The sequence below is a fragment of the Pogona vitticeps genome, chromosome 2 (assembly GCF_051106095.1).
Source record: "Pogona vitticeps strain Pit_001003342236 chromosome 2, PviZW2.1, whole genome shotgun sequence".
Classification (NCBI taxonomy): domain Eukaryota; kingdom Metazoa; phylum Chordata; class Lepidosauria; order Squamata; family Agamidae; genus Pogona; species Pogona vitticeps.
This window is the reverse complement of record NC_135784.1, coordinates 56453681-56471326: the sequence shown is the minus strand read 5'-3', so window position 1 is coordinate 56471326 and position 17646 is coordinate 56453681. Positions and strand designations below refer to the sequence as shown.

Sequence of the window (17646 nt, the reverse complement as noted above, 5' to 3'; positions counted from 1 at the left end):
AAGGAATAGTCTGCTATGATTGTTGCAGCTACTACAGTAGTTTCCAGCTAATAATATGATACAGTGCATGCATTTAGCAGTGTTGAAGTACATACATGAACAGTATATGCAGGAAAGCTTTTGGAAAGAGACAAACCTTTTCCCAAATATCCACTGAAAAAAAAGATACAGTCAAGGAGACAACTGGGTCAGTATTCAACCACTAAAATAAGAAAAAAAAATACCCCACAGAAAGGGGGGGATTAGGACACAGCTGTCACAAAGTCACTTCCCACCATTTTTATATATTTAGGATGTTACTGTATAGAAAAATCTAGATATAATACCTTCAATTTACTACTAAAACACCATAAACAGGAAAAATGTCAAGTCCTGTGGGATTCTTTGTAAGACTGTGCATTGTAGAACTTGGGAATGAGAAAAATGGAAAAATCCCCAAACCATCCTGGCTACATGTTGAAGTGATAGGCTTTATAATTAAATCAATGTTCCAAGATGGAGGAAGCAGTCAGTCCAAGGTGCATTGGCAGTACCTGATTTTGCTTAAGGATATGGAGAGTCAAATTTTTTTTTTTGTCTTGGTAGATCAAGAAATGCTGGTCATGCCGCAGATCTTCCATTGACCACCACTGAAGCACAGGGTTTCTGCTTCAGCTAGAAGGTAGAAGCACCCAGAAACAGAGAGTATGTGCCAAACTGTAAGTATAGTCCCTTTTTCCTTGCACATTTTCAAAGTCCCTAACTTTTGCAAGAGCCAAGACTTTCCATGTCTGGCTTCATTTTTATGAGGCAACTTAACTTTCCTGATCTTAGGAGTAATTATTCAATATACATTATAGTAGGAATGGAGTTACAAGGAGGCAGATGCTGTCATAACTAGAGACGGGAGAGTCGTATTTGCATACAAATAGGAAGTCCACAGGTAGCCAGCTTGATGAACACCTGCCACCAGAACCCACTGGACTACTTATCGCATGGCATGTGTTTTGTGTGGCCAACATCATATTCTGCACCCCAACTGTGGCAGTAGTCCGGCTGCTGTAGCCCTGCCTCCCCCAGGCAGGAGGATAAGTCTCCCTGATCAGCCACGGAGTGGCTAGGCGAGCAGGGAGGCAGGGCTGCAGCTGCAATTAGGGCATGGAGGATGATGCTGGCCATATGCACCATGTGCCTTGTGGCAAGTGGTCCAGTGGGTTCTGGTGGTGAATTTTCATCAGGTCAGCCACCTGATGAAAATCAGTCTAGTTATGACAGCACCAGCCTTTTTGTAGCTCCATTTAATTACTCCTAATTTGGGGCCTCAATACCTGTCAGAGTGCCTCTCCTTCAGAACATCAGCTCATGCCACCTGTTCTTCACAGACCTCTGGGTTGCCACACCAAGAAAGGTGAAGAAAACAGTTACCAGGAATGGTGACTTCTCGGCTGTAGCTCCCACCTTAGGAAATGGGCTCCTGGTGGAAGTTTATCAGGCTTCTTCCCTCCCTTCATTTAAAAGGATGCTTGAGACTCTACCGTTCCAGTAAGCTTCTAAGGGGATCCTTCCATGAGTTATTTTTGCAGGCTTTCCCGTAGTCCCTCATCACTTGGGGTTTATTTGGTTATTATATTTGTGTTTGTTGATGTTTTGGATTGTTGCTTTTATGAGTAGACCACTTAGTGTAGGGTTGTACGCTAAGTCAGCAGTATAGAAATGAATGAATGAATGAATGAATGAATGAATGAATGAATGAATGAATGAATGAATGAATGAATGAATAGTACTAATACTTCAATGGAATGGATGAATCTTTGCATTTTGTTGTCGTTGAATGCCTTATTGATCTCCAAGAAATAAAGCACTTGATCACATCCACAGGATATACAACCTAGGGATGAGAAACTCTTTTTGTGACCCACAGAGAGCATCTGTTGTCTGTGCTCTCAGATGGGTAGTAGCAGAATGCTAAACATCCAGAAGCTATCTGATGTTTCAGATAGAAGCAGAGGTAATAAAGCTGTTGTTGTGTAAAAACATTTGTAGATGAGAAATCCTGTCAGTTTAAACTGGTTATGCTAGCTTTTTTTTTGAAGGAAAGAAAAAACTTTGCTTTTATATGTATTTCATAACAGATACTATTTAAAATAAGATTTTTCCTTTAGCATGTGACACATACAATTCCTAAAATGGTACCTATCCCTTGTAGTTATTAGAAGCAGTTATTTTGAAATAGGTGCATTTAAAAATAACACTTCTGTTTCATTAATCAGGAATATATATTTAAATTAAAGAAGCAATGAGTTACAATCAGTTTACCTTCTTGCAATGGGACTAGTTTGCAAGAGAGGCAGAAAATATTCCACAATGCACATAATGCAAGCTCTTTTTTTAAAAAAAAATCCTAGGGCAAAGTAAGACATCTACTGCTCTGTATGAGTAGAGCTGAGGACCCTTGCTCTAACCTCACCCTCTCTGCTTCCAGTTCTCCCATGATTTTGGAAAAGGTCTAAAAAGGAGTTGTAATCAGACCGTAGTGAATTTGGGTACAGAACTCCACAGCCAGATGTTCTGTCACATCAAGGTTTCATGTTATGTGTAATTGCATTCAGCCATTGCACCATTTCAACTTTTGGCACGTTACCAGACTGTCTTCATCTACATGGGAAGGTTTGAAGTAGGGGAACAGGATTAGAATGTATCCCTCCCCTTTAGATGTGTAATGCAATGAATGTCAGAATAGGGCTAGAATTACCCAATGAATGAACTCAGTAAGAGAACATGGAACAGAGGAGTGAGCAAAGTATGCAAGGCCCTCCTGAGGTTTCTGGACTGCAGCTCTCTGCATTCTCCGCTGCTGGTTGTGCTGGTTAAGGCTGGAGGAAACTGTAGTCCAATGACATCTGATGCGCTGCCTAGAATCACATATAGCCCTCGACAAAATTTGCAAAGCTTTACACTGGACCCTTCCTTAGCTAGGTAAGGAAGAAGCAGAGTGAAGGAAAGCCGAGAGAGAAAAGACACATTGAGAAGCTTCGTTAGGAGTCGGATTTCCCACCGTGCCACCTGCAAGCAGAGCCAGCCTGTGTTGGCCTTGGGAAAGGTAGACGTAGCGAGTATTCTCTACTGGAAAACTTTGAAAGGGGTTACCATAAGTCAGAATTGATTGGGTGGCACATTATTATTACTACTATTGATTATTTATAGTACTCTTCTGATTTATAACTCCTGAAAGGCTCAACTAAACTGAAGTTTTGGTCCATTTTGCTAGCTGATGGGGGAGGAGGACAGCTCAGTCTTCTTGGCCTCGTCCTGAGGTACAGTATAAGGTTACCCACCCAGGCCCTGGCATAGACGGCTTGGTCCAAGTGCTGCCCTTCAGTCTTGTTAAGAGGAGAAAGACAGCAGAGACGATGTTTCCTGCAGAGTTCAAAATGGTCCTTAACATGGAGCTTCAAAATATTCCTAGAATACCCAGCGTCATCAATCAGTGTGCAAGCCTTTAGAATCTCTACTGTTTTGGGAAGTACTGTATTTTAGTGGGCTGCACTTCATCCTGAGTTCAAACCCATAGTAGTTTCTTTTGGGGAGTTACTACATGCCCTTCTGTGATCTATCCCCTCTTACCTCCATGTTTCTGTCAGAGGTACATAAAATAAGGATGAAGAGTTAAGGGTGTCATCTCATAAACCCTTGCCTGAACTTTCAAGTCCCCTTGTACCAGGTAGGGCTGAGGGAGCAATAATAAACGTGCACTGGATAACACTGAGAACTCGCCCTTCTTGCACGGCTAGGAAAGGCCAGAAAGGCAAAGACTACGAAGCACTTCACACGCGGAGAGACACCCGAGAGCCGCTCTCGCACTGCAAGCTCGGACCCACATCCTTGGTTGAAACGCATTCCTGCTTCAACAGACACCAAACAAGATTGCCTGACCATTCGCCGGCGCCACCGTTGGGCAGGTAAGGAGAATGACCGACATGCAGCCGGCTTATTCCGAACAGCTGCGCTCTTCAAGGTAACGCAGCCCACCTTCCGCATCCGCCACCCTCCTCCTCCGCCGCCTCTCGAACTTTTCATGCGCTGCTGGAGGCGAACCACATTCCACCACAAAAAGCAATTCATTTATTATATTTTAACTCTTTGCTTAAACCTGCCTCCCGCGTTTATTTGCTCACTCTCCCTAATTGAGCCCAGCCGGGCGTCCCCCCCCCTCTGGAAGGGGGCCAAGGGGCGCTGCCCTCCGCGCGCCACGAGAGGCGGGAGAAGCTCCGCGGCGAACTGGCCCGCCCGCGCCCTTCTTCACGCGCCCTCTTGCCCTCGGGGTGCGTGTGCATGCGTAGGTGCGCGCGCACAGCCCCGCGACCGGCTCGCGCCTCTCCCTCTCGCAAGGAGTTGAGGCGTCCTCCCGGCGGCTGCTGCTGCTGCTGCTGCTGCACGGTCTCGGTTGTTACCAAATTGAGGGAGGCGGGCCTTCGCCTCTGTGCGTGACGTGAGGCGAACTTAATTCAAGCCTGCAGTGGAAAGCAGCGCCGTCCCCGGGCGGCTTCGGGTCGGAGCCGGTGCCTCCTGGGCGGCTGAACTAAGCGGTCGCCCCGCCGCCGTTTCGCCCCTCTGACTGACCTCCCTGTCCTTTCTCAACCCTCTCCCCGGTTGTCCTTTCGTTCGGAGGAGGCTTGAGACTACCTCAGGGGGTTGGTGTGTGGGTGGGTGGGTGGCAGGCACAGGAGAGGGAAATGCGCAATGCCAGCTCCTTTGGCAACCTGATCTCCCCTTGGGTTGCCGCCAGAGAGCTTCCCGTGCCGCTTCTCCTCCTTGCCGTGGCGTTGCCTACTTGCTGAAGGAGGAGCCCTCGCGTGGAGAGGTCGGGTGGTTGCTTCCTCCACCCCTCCTCCTCCTCCTCCTCCTTCTCCTTCTTTTTAGCCCTTAATTTTTCTCCTGAGCCGCTTCCTGGGCTGGGCTCGCGCCCCTTTGACTTGTTCTGTTTCTTGGCGCTCTGTGTGTGTGTGTGTGTGTGTGTGTGTGTGTGTGTGTGTGTGTGCTTTCAACCTCCCCCTCTCCAGTACAAAACCCCTACTTGGGTGCAGGTGACACACCCTCGTTGCTCCCCCCCCCCCCCGGAGCCGCCGCCGCCGCCGCTCGCTCTTCATTCACCGAGCCAGTTAGCGCAAAGACAGCAGAGCTCGATCCACCGGGTGTTTTCTCTCTTTCTTTCTTTCTTTCTTCCCTCCGCCCCGCTTTTCCAATCACTGCCTGCGTCCGCCGCCGGTCGAAGGCAAATGAATGCCGGCGCGCCTGCTCCCGACCGAGAGACCATCTATCCGGAGGCGATCGCTTCCAGCTGCAGCGCCGTCTTCGTCGTCTCTCGGTGATCCAATAACGCCGACCAAACTGGGGGAGATACTCTTGGAGGCGGCTGCTCCTTCCGGCTCCTTCTTTTGCTACTGCCTTCGTTTTGTTTTGTTTTAAAAGAGAAAACAACACCTCAAACGCAAGAATTAAAGATCGCTGGGATCTTGGTCGACCTTTCCAAAGATGTCATCTCAAACAAAGTTCAAGAAAGACAAAGAGATCATAGCAGAATATGAAACTCAAGTAAAAGGTGAGCGAATGTTATACCGTAATTCGGTGTTTTTTTTTTTAAACTTTCGCCCTTTTCCTTCCAGCACTCTTCGTCTCCTCAGCCCCCTCCTTCCCTCGTCGTTTCCACGCGCCCCTTGCTTCGGCCTCTTCATTGTTACAAAATCTTACTAGGCATCTGGAATCTTTTCTGTATGTGAAAATCTGCGGATCCTCGGAGCGATCCCCGGCTGCTGTTTTTGTGGACAAGAGATCCGGTGGGTGGTGGTGGATTCACTCCGGGGGTAGTGAAAGCTGCATTGCAGTCGTGTGCATGGTGTCCCCCCCCCCTGCTTTCAAATTGGGAACAGTCGATTTAGAGAGGAAGACCCACACTTTATCTTCTTGACGGCGGCGGCGCGGGGGGGGGGGGGTCTGCCCTTCCCGCTAAATGTCTTGATAAATGGTGCCTGCCTTTGATTAAAGCCCCATTGCAGGGTAGGCAGAAGGGGGGGGGGCATCCATCTGTATATAACAGATACGTCTGTGGCTGAATTTACATTTAGCGTATACTGGGTGTGTAAGAGTAGGTTTTATATCTCCCGTATGTAGAAGGCTTTCTGAACCGATGCTTATTATTCCCCCCCCCATCTCCAATCTTGAATAGCTTTTAAGTGAAAAAGCCTCCCACCCCCGTTTTTGTTGGCGTGTGAGTGGGGTGTGTGTGAGAGAGACCATATTTTAACCTCCTTTTAAGTGCTCAGATTCATTTTCCTTGTTTTCCTTAGCTCTTAGGTTAGGCTACCCAAGGGAGTGGGAAGGGCTTATCAATACTACTTTTTAAAAGGAAGCAGTTGCTGTTAGAATTTATCTATATAGGAAGCTCTTGACACTAAGGTTGGACCTGGGCATTTGTCACCGAGGCCCCCATTTCCTGGAGCTATGGCACGCCCTTGGGGGGGGGGACCTTGCTTAAACAGGATGAGCTTTTTAGCTGGTGATTTCTGCTGGTCTCGTTCCTCTTTTTCTGTGTTAAGCAACACCCTGGAACAACAGAAGCCCATAAACTGCGGCGCCTTTCTTGTGTTTTTGCAAGCATTTAGGGCGGAAAGGACTTTTCTTCCCCTCCTGCTCATTGAGAAAGGAAAGCCCCTTAGATGCTCAAACCTAAACATGGTGTTGACTTTTCATCCTGCATTGTACTGTTTACTATCGGATGGATATGACAAGAGATATCAGTGTCCACTTATGCTTTCCTAATCCATGGATTGTTGATGGGCACTGATGGTGGGGGAAGGCCGGCCTGCAAAGTTTATCACTTGGCTACTATCTGTAATGATTTCAAAGGTTAATGCTCTTCTTTGTCTTTTGCTCTTGGAATAATGTTGGAATATGGATATTTTGGCATTGCAGAACTATAAGTATGTTTTTGTTACAAATTTAAAGATTTCAGATTTTTTTTTTTGGAAAGTCCTGAAAAAAAATGGTGAGAAAGCTGTGGCCTCTCTAAATCCCATCAGCCTTAGTCAGTGTAACAGGTGGTCAGGAGTGGTAGGACACATTGGGAGGACCTCAGCTCCTCCACTCCAGTGGGAAAGTATAGTGAGCATGTGGCCCTGTTCCTGGAAAAGAGAACTCGTCAGGGTGGTGCATCAGGCTCACAGCACATAGACTTTTGGGACATGTCACTGTTTGAGTATAGGCAAGGAAAAAATGCTGGTCAACACTGTGTGGCCTGACACGATGGAGTGAACACCAGAGCTGTGGCCACAGACTGCAGTACTGTATAGATGTTTGAGTCTGGGATGTCAATGAAAGCTTTTTCATGAATCTTAATAAAAGCAAGATATGAGCTGATAAGGATTCAAGTGTCTCCTATTATCTTTTGTGGCTGTTCATGGATATCCTTGTAATAGTTCTTATAGGAAACTTCCTTTAATCTGCTGCTGCTGTTGCCATAAAGTTGTGTTGGTCAATGAGTTCTACGTCATATCCTGGACATTGAGTGGCCTGCAGTAGTGTTTCTGTATGTGTGCCAGCATTTATGTAAGGGCTTCATGTCCTCTTTGAGAACCTGAACAGATAGGTGAACTTGGCTTCGTTCTGTGGCACATCTTTCCCCCCTGAAAGTACAGTATGAGGAGACGTAATAATGAAAGGAGATGTACATGATACCCATGTCTTATGAACAGAGCACACCTGGAAAGTGAGAGCCACACTGATTCTACCACTGCAGTGAAACCAGAGGACTATTTTAGCTATACTGTAGGGTCAAGATTGGTTGAGATAAGCTTAAGTTTTTTTTTTACCCCATCTTGTCTCAGATGCTTTTAAACAGGTTGTGCTACTACTTGTTCTGCAGAGCAAGAACCAGGCTATAAGATGGGGGATTTGGGGCCTCTGACCTTATATCTCTGTATGTCCGTGTATCCTATATTTTAAATCCTTTTATTGTTGGCTACAATTCATGATGGGACTGCCACAGTGCATATTGCTATATGCCAGTTTTCACTGGTTTCTATAATTAGGGACCATATTGATATTGCCTTAAATTTAAATAAAATGAATTGACTATCTAGTCTTTACTGATCTGTTGTCTTAATGTATAGGTTTAGGAGATGGGAGGGGGGGCTGGAGAGAGAGATTACTCAGTAATACTAATTTAGGTCTGGCTAATTTGATGTGCCCATATTAATTTTTGGATTCTTGTTTCTCCTCATGCTCTGCCCTGAAATGGTGCTTTGAATTGGGTTTAGTTACTTCTGGAATATCATGAATTTAGGTGCAAGATCCATCATTATTGCTTTAGCCAGCCATTGTGCCATGAGAAAGGATGCTTGCTTTCCAGTTGCAGCATTCTCCTTATCTACCTCACTTCCTGTAAGAGAGTAAGCGGTCTCAATGCATTAAGAGAGAACAGGATGCAAAAAAGGGAGAGTGTTTACATCATTGTTACTGTGAAAACTAAGTGAGAAGTTAGGTACTTCTGTAAAGCCCACTGGCTGCACATGTTGAATCTTTGGAGTACGTCCTGGCCCAATCCCCAGATTGACAGTGGTGGTAGGCCAGAGAAGTGCAAGAGGTAAGAGCTCCAGTTGATACAGTAAGTTGTGCATGTGACATGAGAAGATATGCATTTGGTGATTTCCAGACAAGCGCGGCATCCAATTGATATGTTCGGCAGTGGGATTTCAGAATCATTCCCAGCATTCATTCTTCTTGCCAAAGTATTTTCCTTTTTCCTCACCATCTCCAGACAACAGCAAATGTTGGGCTCTTACTTTATAGGAGTTAATGACTTTCTTGTTACCAGGAAGGAATATTTTTCTTAACAGTGCATCTGAAAAAGAATGGGCTATGGACACCCACAAAAATGCATTTTTCCCTCCCACCTGCAAATATCTCAATATGTAAAGTCCCCCAAGACCCTTTGTTTTTCTTGCTAGAGATCTATTATGGTCAACTGATTCTAATGAACAGTATATTATACTACGTATTGCTTGATGCTGCTCATCTCTCTCTGTATAAGTGTGTACATGCACACATGCACATGCACACATGCACACACAGAATAATCAACACAGCTGCCTGCATTTTAGATTTCTGTTGGGCTATGTGGCACTGCCTTGCAGAGGCTGTGGGAATGGGTGTTTGTATTCCAAATCTTTCACTGCTTCTCACTCAATAGATCTGTATGCTTTTAGAATACTGAGAGAGACAGGGCTCTTGTTTCTTTCCCAGTTCAGGAGACGTGTGAGGAGTGGTGTCTAGGTGCTGTCACTGGTAGTCCTTGGCTTTCATCATTTGTACCTGTTACATTTTTTTGTAGTGTTAGTGAATGAAATGGCAGCTCTGATACTCTCAAAGGATATTAGAAATTATATGTTTGGGATGCAGAGGAGATTGCTTAAGAGATGAGGAAGGCCAAAGGTCTGCTGCACCCTCTGATTTCTGGTGACCCTCTATGTCCTGGGGATAGCCGGTGAAGGCAGAGGTAACAAGGCTAACTCTTTCTTTATATCTTATATAGGTATAAGGAGGAAGTGTGGAGGTGTGAGAAGGCTTCACTTTAGATTGGCATGCAAACATAATTTATGTTTAAATATCTTTATGCTGTCCTTAAATAATAAATGTTGAGGGTTTTAGAAATAAATGTAGACTACTTTACTCCCTGTGGGGAAAAAGGAAGATTTAAAAAAAACACTAACACAGATAACATTGGAATATGTAGAACTAGGTCTTTTCTGATCACTTTAAAGGTGTCAGGGAGTAAGTAACATTTTATTATGGACGTAGACTGGCACAGACAGCAAGCGAAGAGCCAGTCAAGCTTTCAGAAGAAACCACTCTGCAAGTGAGGCACCTCCACCAAGCATACCCTTGGTGGAGGTGCCTCACTAAGCCTGCCCCTTTAAAAGGAGATTGGACAGATTTCTGGAGGAAAGGTCCACCACAGGTTACTAGCCATCATGGGGATATATAATCTGTAGACTTAAAAGGAAGGTACCAGTTGCAGGGGAGTGGTATCAGGAGACTGGTATCTAGTTGTCTCGTGTGCTCCCAGAGGCATCTGGAGGGGCTACTGTGAGATACAGGGAGCTGGACTAGATGGGCCCTTGGCCTGATCCAGCAGGGCTCTTCTTATGTTCTTATGCCCTCTTTCCCCATTACTTGCATCAGATGATGCTAGCTATTAAAAGAAAGCCCCTCAAATATCTTAGCTTATTGGCAAACTGATGCTGTAATAGGCAGTTTTTCAGTACCGAGGTACAAGGTACATCCAGGGCTTTAAAGGGAAGCACCAGTACTTTGACTTGCTTGCAGAAATGGACTGTAGTGCTGTGGTGAGGAGGTTGGTGATTCCCAAAACTAGTGGGAAAGAAAATATGTGAAGTACTTTCATCATCTTCTTACTCTCTCTAAGTGAGAGACTGAAGCCTTTCTCTGTGGGTAATAGAGAAGGTCAGCTTAATGGTAGGATTTTGCAATTACAGTGGACCATATGTCCCTACAGATGGGTTATGTAGCAAGGTAAAGTTAAGATGAAATTCTTCAAAAAGTAGAAGATAAAGAATGACAAGAAGTGGTAAGTAAGTATTTTTAGTGGCCATGTAAACATCTAATGGAAATATTTTATGGAGGACTAACATGAAAGCATCCGAGCTGGTACTTGAGTCTTCCTTTTGTCTGGGATATGATTACTGTAAATTCCATCTGTGGTAGATATCACATGTGAGGGGAAATTAGGTGGGGTCCTAACGTAGATCTGTTAGCCTCAAACAGGGTCATTTCACTTGAAAATAGATTCCTAGTGTGTTGTTTGTGTGAAAACTGCTTTGTGTTGTTTGCCATCATAGTGATTCTCACTTACATCTTTCATGTTAAGATATGAAAGATCAGTTTTATCAGTGGCAACCTCCAGTGAGTTTTCATGGCTGAGTGGGAATTTAAACACAAGTTTCCTCAGTCCTATTTGAAAACTCTACCCTCGATACTACACTGATTATCAGAATTTGTTTTACCTGTTTATGCATGTTCTACTTGGGTATGGACTTATTACATGCTGTAATGTTTTATGAGTTAGGTACTGATTCTTGTACAAGGTTGCAGTGAGATTTCTGACTTCTTGCTGTCTCTGATCAAGAGTAGGGGGCTTGATCTGTGAATTGGGGCCTTTGTAAGATAGCTGGGAAGTGGAGAACTTGTCATGAGGGTGCCACTTACAGTGCTGAAAGAAAGAGCTAAACCAGCTTCTTTCAGCTCTACATGCACCTCTGGTTTATGGTTTCATGGGCACATCCTTCTTTGGGATGGTGGTTGGAATGATGAGTTTTTTGTGTGGTGAGCAGCTTGTGGCCTTCCAAGTGTTATTGGACTGAATCTTTATTCATCCTTTACCATGGATTGTATTGGTTAGGGAGAATGGAAGATAACATGTAGAAGATCACAAGCTACTGACCTTTGATGCAGAGAGAATGAGAGAGAGATTATTTTATTATTATTTATTCTGGGACCAGGGATAAAGCTACTGACTGATTTATTTTCAGGACTTCTAAGATGATTGATTTTAGTTTATATAAAGTCAAACACAATGGGGAGAAATTGTCAAATTGGTTTTGGGAGGATTGTTTATGTAAGTGGGTTTTTTTTTTACTGCAGTGTTATAAAACTCTGCACCCAAATTACAGTGTTGCTGATAATTTCAGACAGTGAACAATCCAGTACAGAATGAATGAAGACCTGGACAGGGCAGTTTTTGAAAGGGAGTATTATGTGTTTTGCTCATTTACCTCCCAGCATAAGGACGGCAATATGATATTTTTTGGACTCAAGCAAATTTATAAACTAGTGATAACCTACTGCGGAAGAATGGTCTGTATCTAAAAATTCTGCCAGATCAGCTGCTGAAGAGTTTGGGCAAGAAGAAGCTCAATCTGGAGCTGGGAAGGTCGGAGTTATCTTGATAATCAGTGACTGTAGATAAGCCACAATTAAACCTAGGAAGTTAGAAAGACACTGAAGTTAAACCATAAGGCAAAGGCCATAGTCCAGATGGAGGCCAAGGTGCAGATGGTGAAGAAATAGAAACAATAGAGGCTACAAATAGATGGTTATCTTGGTTGTGTGAAGCTAAGCAGGTCTTGGGCTGTTCATTGCATCCATGGGGTACTGGTTTTGACCCTTGTGTGTTATCTTGAGTCCCATTATAGACGAAAAGTGGACTATAAACATAAATTCTAAAAGCATCTGCTTTTAACTCTCTCTCTCTCTCTCTCTCTCTCTCTCTCTCTCTTTGTGGGCTTTTTTTTTTTGTATCTTCGTTTTGTACCAGGCTTCAGCTTGAAACTGTATATTGCCCTTCATTCTTAATCCTGTTAATCTCTCAAAGGCTGTAACCTGGAGAATATACTTGTTCAGCTACCTTTTCTTAATGCAGCAAACTTAAAGGCAAACCTGAACTGTGTACTCTCAGAATAATTACTCCTCCATTTGAGGAGGAAGTGAGAAAAGCCTAAGAGAAATAGCATGTTGAAATAGAACAGCTGGCATATGAAAATGTTAATAAAAGGAAATATAGGAAGCGTGTCCTCTTCATGGCGGACCTGATGGCCTTATAGACCCCTTCGAGCTCCATTATTTTGTGATTCTGAAGTAAAGCAGAGGTTTGCACTTGAACTCAAGGCCAGCGTCTTGCACAATGCTAGATGAAAAGGCAGATCGGTTAGGAGAAGCTTGGACTTTATTTCCAGCAGAAAATGGGGTAAGACAGTGTGGAGCGGTAGGTCAAAACCCCACACCTTCCCAAAATGAGAGATTTAGAGGAAAAAAGCAGCCTGGGTAACTGCCAGCAATGCATGTAATGAAAACCATGCATGCATGCCTTGTATTTTATTATAGTGAAAGACTTTTAGGCATTTGATAGCACTCTGATAAATATTATGGCTATATTAAGTGGCAGTTTTCTGATCCATTGTGTCAGGAACTATAAAGGGGAAACCTAAAGTATGAGTCTGTGCTGTGTTGTAATCCATTAACCATCAAGTGATAAATTAGACTATAAACAAAAAACCCTCACTGAGTGAGGGGAAGACATTGTAGAGCAGCCAGATCCAAAAGAGAGCTATTACAGAACAGATGTCCAACATTATCTGGAGGATTTGTTCCACTTCTTCATGTATTTATTTGGAACAAGGACATCCGTAGATCCTCAAGAGTATCACTAGGTACAAGTGAAACCTTTTGAATCAAACCCATGGAATACTACAAACAAAACCCCTGGCTTTAGAGAAGCAATGCTTGATGAAGTATTGCTCTCTGTAAGATGGGTAACGCATAGTGATAACAGCTCTATTTATGAACATGAAAGGGCCAAAGCTGCTAAAGGGAGCCTCAAGTAGGTTAAAAATGTTTCCTCTCCCTAGGTAACAAAGATTTTTAAGGACACTGATTTTTTTTGGTATGGAAACCCTTCCTGTATATTTGGTTTGATCCATGCTTGATAATCATCACTTGTAATTGTAATTGCTGATAAATGAATGGGTGCTCTTTCTCTCTGTTCTGGGACCTACTGTTGTTTTTTCAAGGTATTAAAGCAGTGGTTCACACTCCTAGGTATCCAGATATTCTTGGACTAAAATTCCCAGAAGCTTTCATTGCTAGATGTGCTGGCCAGGATTTCTGAGAGTTGTAGTCCAAGAAGATCTGGAGATCCAAAGTTGGGAACCATTGTATTAAAGAGTGAACATTACCTGATCTGAGATTAATTAAGTGGAAACTCCTGGGACTGAATAGAGGAGAACTTAATGCATACTAATTATGTAACTCAGCTGTTGCATCTCTTAAGAATTGCCAATTTGTCAAGAGTAGGTTATTTGGTGAAAAAATATCTGAAAACAGAAACTGCATGACAGGATTCAGTAGGGTTTCTTCGGTGCAGGATATGACTGTTTTTGGAGAAACTGATAATGTAAACCTTTTAGAACACTGTAGAATCCTTTTAGAACCCTGTTCTTAACTGTACCTGCTAATTCCAGAGGATTCTTGTGTGTGATCATTAGTAAAGATGGTGGAGGGCTGTGAAGGGGAACATCTGATTGAGATGAGTAGACATGGCTAAACACTCTTACATGGAAGTTGTAAGCCGCCTAGAGTGGTCGTTCGACTAGATAGGTGGGGTATAAATGCAATAAATAAATAAAAATAAATAAATTATATCCAGCATACTTTCAAAGGCTCCTTTCTTGCCCTTCACTCCCTCAGTTCAGTAGCTAGAACCTCTGTGTCATGATCCAGAGGTACAAATTTTGACTTGATAAACCAGCTACATTTATGTTGCAGCTTTTGTTGAGACAAAATAGATGTGCAAAAAGGTAGGTCAACATTGGGATGATAGAAAATTTTCCACAGTTGTATATTTTGATGGAAAACAAGCTTTTTCTGAAAAATTTACTGTTTTCAAAACATTCATCCATAATCTAATGAAGACATGAAATACCAGTTTAGGCAGTTTCAAAGCTGTGATTTTCAGAGATTGTCTACTGGAAATAAAATATACATATGCAGAGGTGTTTGAATGTGATCATATCAGTATTAACAGTTTAGTGATTTCATTTTGCTCCCTTTGTATTTAATCTGTATAAAGGACATGCATGCTATTGAATCATTCTGTATTAAAAACATTTAGAAAAAATTCAATAATACAGTTGGAATGTGTTTACTATACAGTATATGTATTATATACCACGTTAAAAGTTGTAACTGTATTCACTCATGTATGAGTGGCATTTAATAAAGTGACGCTTGTATGTAGTACATTTGTGTAAAATTGGCCATCCATTTGTTTTACTGTTCCATTTTCAGTGTAAGCGAAGCAGAGGGCACTTGAGATATTTATGCAGCATGTAAAATGAATAAATTTTGAAGTTTGTGTGTGTGTGTGTGTGTGTGTGTGTTTTGCTAGATATAAGTCAAATGACAATGCTGACTAGAGTCCTGTTTCATACATTCACTGGTATCGGTGCAATGCTATAAATAGCAATGGTGGATTGGCACTTGTTAAAGAACTGATGCTTGTATTCCTCATTGCAGACCAAGCTATGCGGCTGGTGTCACCAGTTTAAGGCATTGCCACTAGTCAACACTTTAGTGATTCTTCTCCACTGCCATTTATGCCATTGCACTTGTGCTGGCACTACATATGTAAGTAGTAAGATTCTGGCTGCTAAATTTGATACAGATTAGTTTAGGCTTTTGGGAAAGGAATTAAGGAAAACCCATATCCCTAAAGAGGGGCTGGGGACATATTCAGCCAAATTAATATTTCTATAATAATAATAATAATTATAATTAATAATGTGATGTCAGTTTATTTATGGCAACTCTTTTCAGGGTTTTCTAGATAGTGAATACAGTGGTGCCTCGACTTATGACCATCCCTGCTTATGACCATTTCAAGTTACGACCAGCTCTGGCCGCAAAATTTTGCTTCTACTTGTGACCGGAGCTTCCACTTACGAACAGAAAATGGTAGGGAAAAAAGGTGGGACATTTAAATTTCTAATTGTAGGTGGCAACAAGGCTGCTTCCTTGTTGCTGTTTCGCCCCAGCAGTTAGAGAGTGTGCGATCAGAGAAGGCTGCCTGGTAAGGTAAGGTGCTGTTTTCTGCTTTAAAAAAAATGTTCTGGATGTTTTTGCAGCGTTTTTGGGCTGGGGAGGTTATGTTTCTGTGCTGAGATGGGTTTTAGGGGGTTTGTTGGTTATTTCTCCCCCATTTTTGATGGATCTTGGGGGGTTTGTTTGCTTTTTGGAGTGTTTTTTCCTATTTCTGATGGGTCTTGGGTTATTTTTTTTTTGCTTTCCCCCCATTTCCGATGGATCTTGGGGGGTTTGGTTGCTTTTTTGGGTTTTTTCTCCCATTTCCTATGGGTCTTGGGGGTTTATTCTTAGCTTTCCCCCAATTTCTGATGGGTCTTGGGTTTTTTGTTGCTTTTTGGGGTTGCTTTCCCCATTTCCAATGGTCTTGCATGCTTCCCTTGCTTTTTCCTTTGTTCTCTTTGCAATTCCGACCTGGTCCCTTTGTTTTCTGTGCATTTCTGATCTGCTCCATTTGTTTTCTGTGCATTTCTGATGGGTCTTGCATACATGATTGCTTTTCTCTCTCCCCTCCCCCCCAATTTGGCCAGAAGGGATTAATCACATTTCCAGTGAGTCTTGCAGTGTTTTTTTTTTTTTGTGATTTTTTCCGTTCAGCCGGAACTGATTAATTGCACTTCAATGCATTCCTATGGGAAATGGTGCTTTGACTTAGACCATTTCGAGTTACGGCCATCTTCTGGAACAGATTATGGTCATAAGTCAAGGCACCACTGTACTCAGACATGCTTTACCATTCTTTTCTTCTTGGGGGTTCCTGGGATTGTACAGCTTGGCTAAGGGAACCCAGGCAGCCTTTTCTGGGATGAACAGTGGGACTTGAACTCCTCATCTCTGGGTTTGCAGCCAGATGTCATTTCTATATGATATGGAATATCCTTAACCACCTAATTTTTTAAAAAATGAGTTTTCAGTCAGTATAGCTTGTGCTAAAAGCCTGTGTGCACTTACCAGAGGATGCTGTTAATGTCCTTAGTGGGACTTCTGAATAAATATACATAGAACTGAACTCCTAATTGTCTTGTGTAACCAGGGTAGTAAGACTATGTTGTCTGGCATTTTAAATATTGCAGAATTTATTTGTTTTAATAGCAGAGAGGCAAACCGTCATGAGACAGCTTTATGAAAATGCTAGGAAATTTGTCTTTCAGGTAGTTCAATGCCAAGTGCCCTATTGAAGCTTCTGTTCACTAAGGCAAGACAGGGGGAAGTGTTCATCTTTTACAAGGACCTGCAAGATATGGAGGTGCATATACCGAAGCATATTTCTTGTTTTGTTATTCTGCTGGCATTCTGACACCAACGGTGTGTAGGCTGTTTCTTCTACTGAAGTTTTTGAGAGGGTCACAAAAGCATCTGTGAAAGGAACGTCAAGGGATTCATGCTGAGATTGAGAATTCTCTGTAATTGCCCTGTGTAATGAGGTACAAAGGGGGAAAAAGATGTCTAAACAAACATGACATGTAAAATTCTTTTTGGAGCAGAAGTGTGTTCCGTAGAGGTTGCCTCTTGTACCTTGAGCTGCTTTTCCTAGTGGTTAATCCACCTGTGAGGTTCAACTGGAATAGGTCAGTTCAATTAGTGGGGATTTTGTGAGTCTGCTCCTCCATAAGTGCCACTGATTTAGTAGGTCTACTCCAGTAGCTACTTATTACTGGATTTCTACCACTGATGGGTTTTAGTATTTATTTCCCCATATTTTCTCATATCTGAAAGTAGGTACTTCTAGTATCTATTTCAGAGGAAAAATATTTGGCAAGGTAGCTGTTAAAGGTGTTAAGAGATAATAGGTGAACTGCAGCCCAGGAAATCTAACGTCTGGAAAGTCTTCCTGCCCTACTGGCCCCCATGAGTTTATCCTTTCTTACCTCCCTCCTTGGCTATTACCTGCATTTCACCTTTAGAGATAAGGACTTCATTAATGCGTTCCAAATGGGCCCAAAACTCACCGTTCTCCGA

The 17646-nt window shown here is 42.9% G+C and overlaps 1 protein-coding gene across 5 annotated transcripts in view; it reads left to right on the top strand.

Moving 5' to 3' along the window:
• Positions 1–5039: 5039 nt before the first annotated feature.
• SRGAP3 (SLIT-ROBO Rho GTPase activating protein 3) overlaps positions 5040–17646 on the top strand; it is a 233720-nt gene continuing 221113 nt past the window's right edge. For 3 of the 5 annotated variants that reach the window (XR_013541621.1, XM_020791403.3, XM_020791406.3), the window contains exon 1: positions 5040–5578. Coding sequence is in view for 4 of the 5 variants with exons in the window: in XM_020791403.3 (XP_020647062.1) it covers positions 5512–5578 (67 nt within the window). In the remaining variant the exon portion in view is untranslated. The remainder of the gene's footprint in view (positions 5579–17646) is intronic. The other 2 variants (XM_020791404.3, XM_078385223.1) reach the window with 1 other exon arrangement.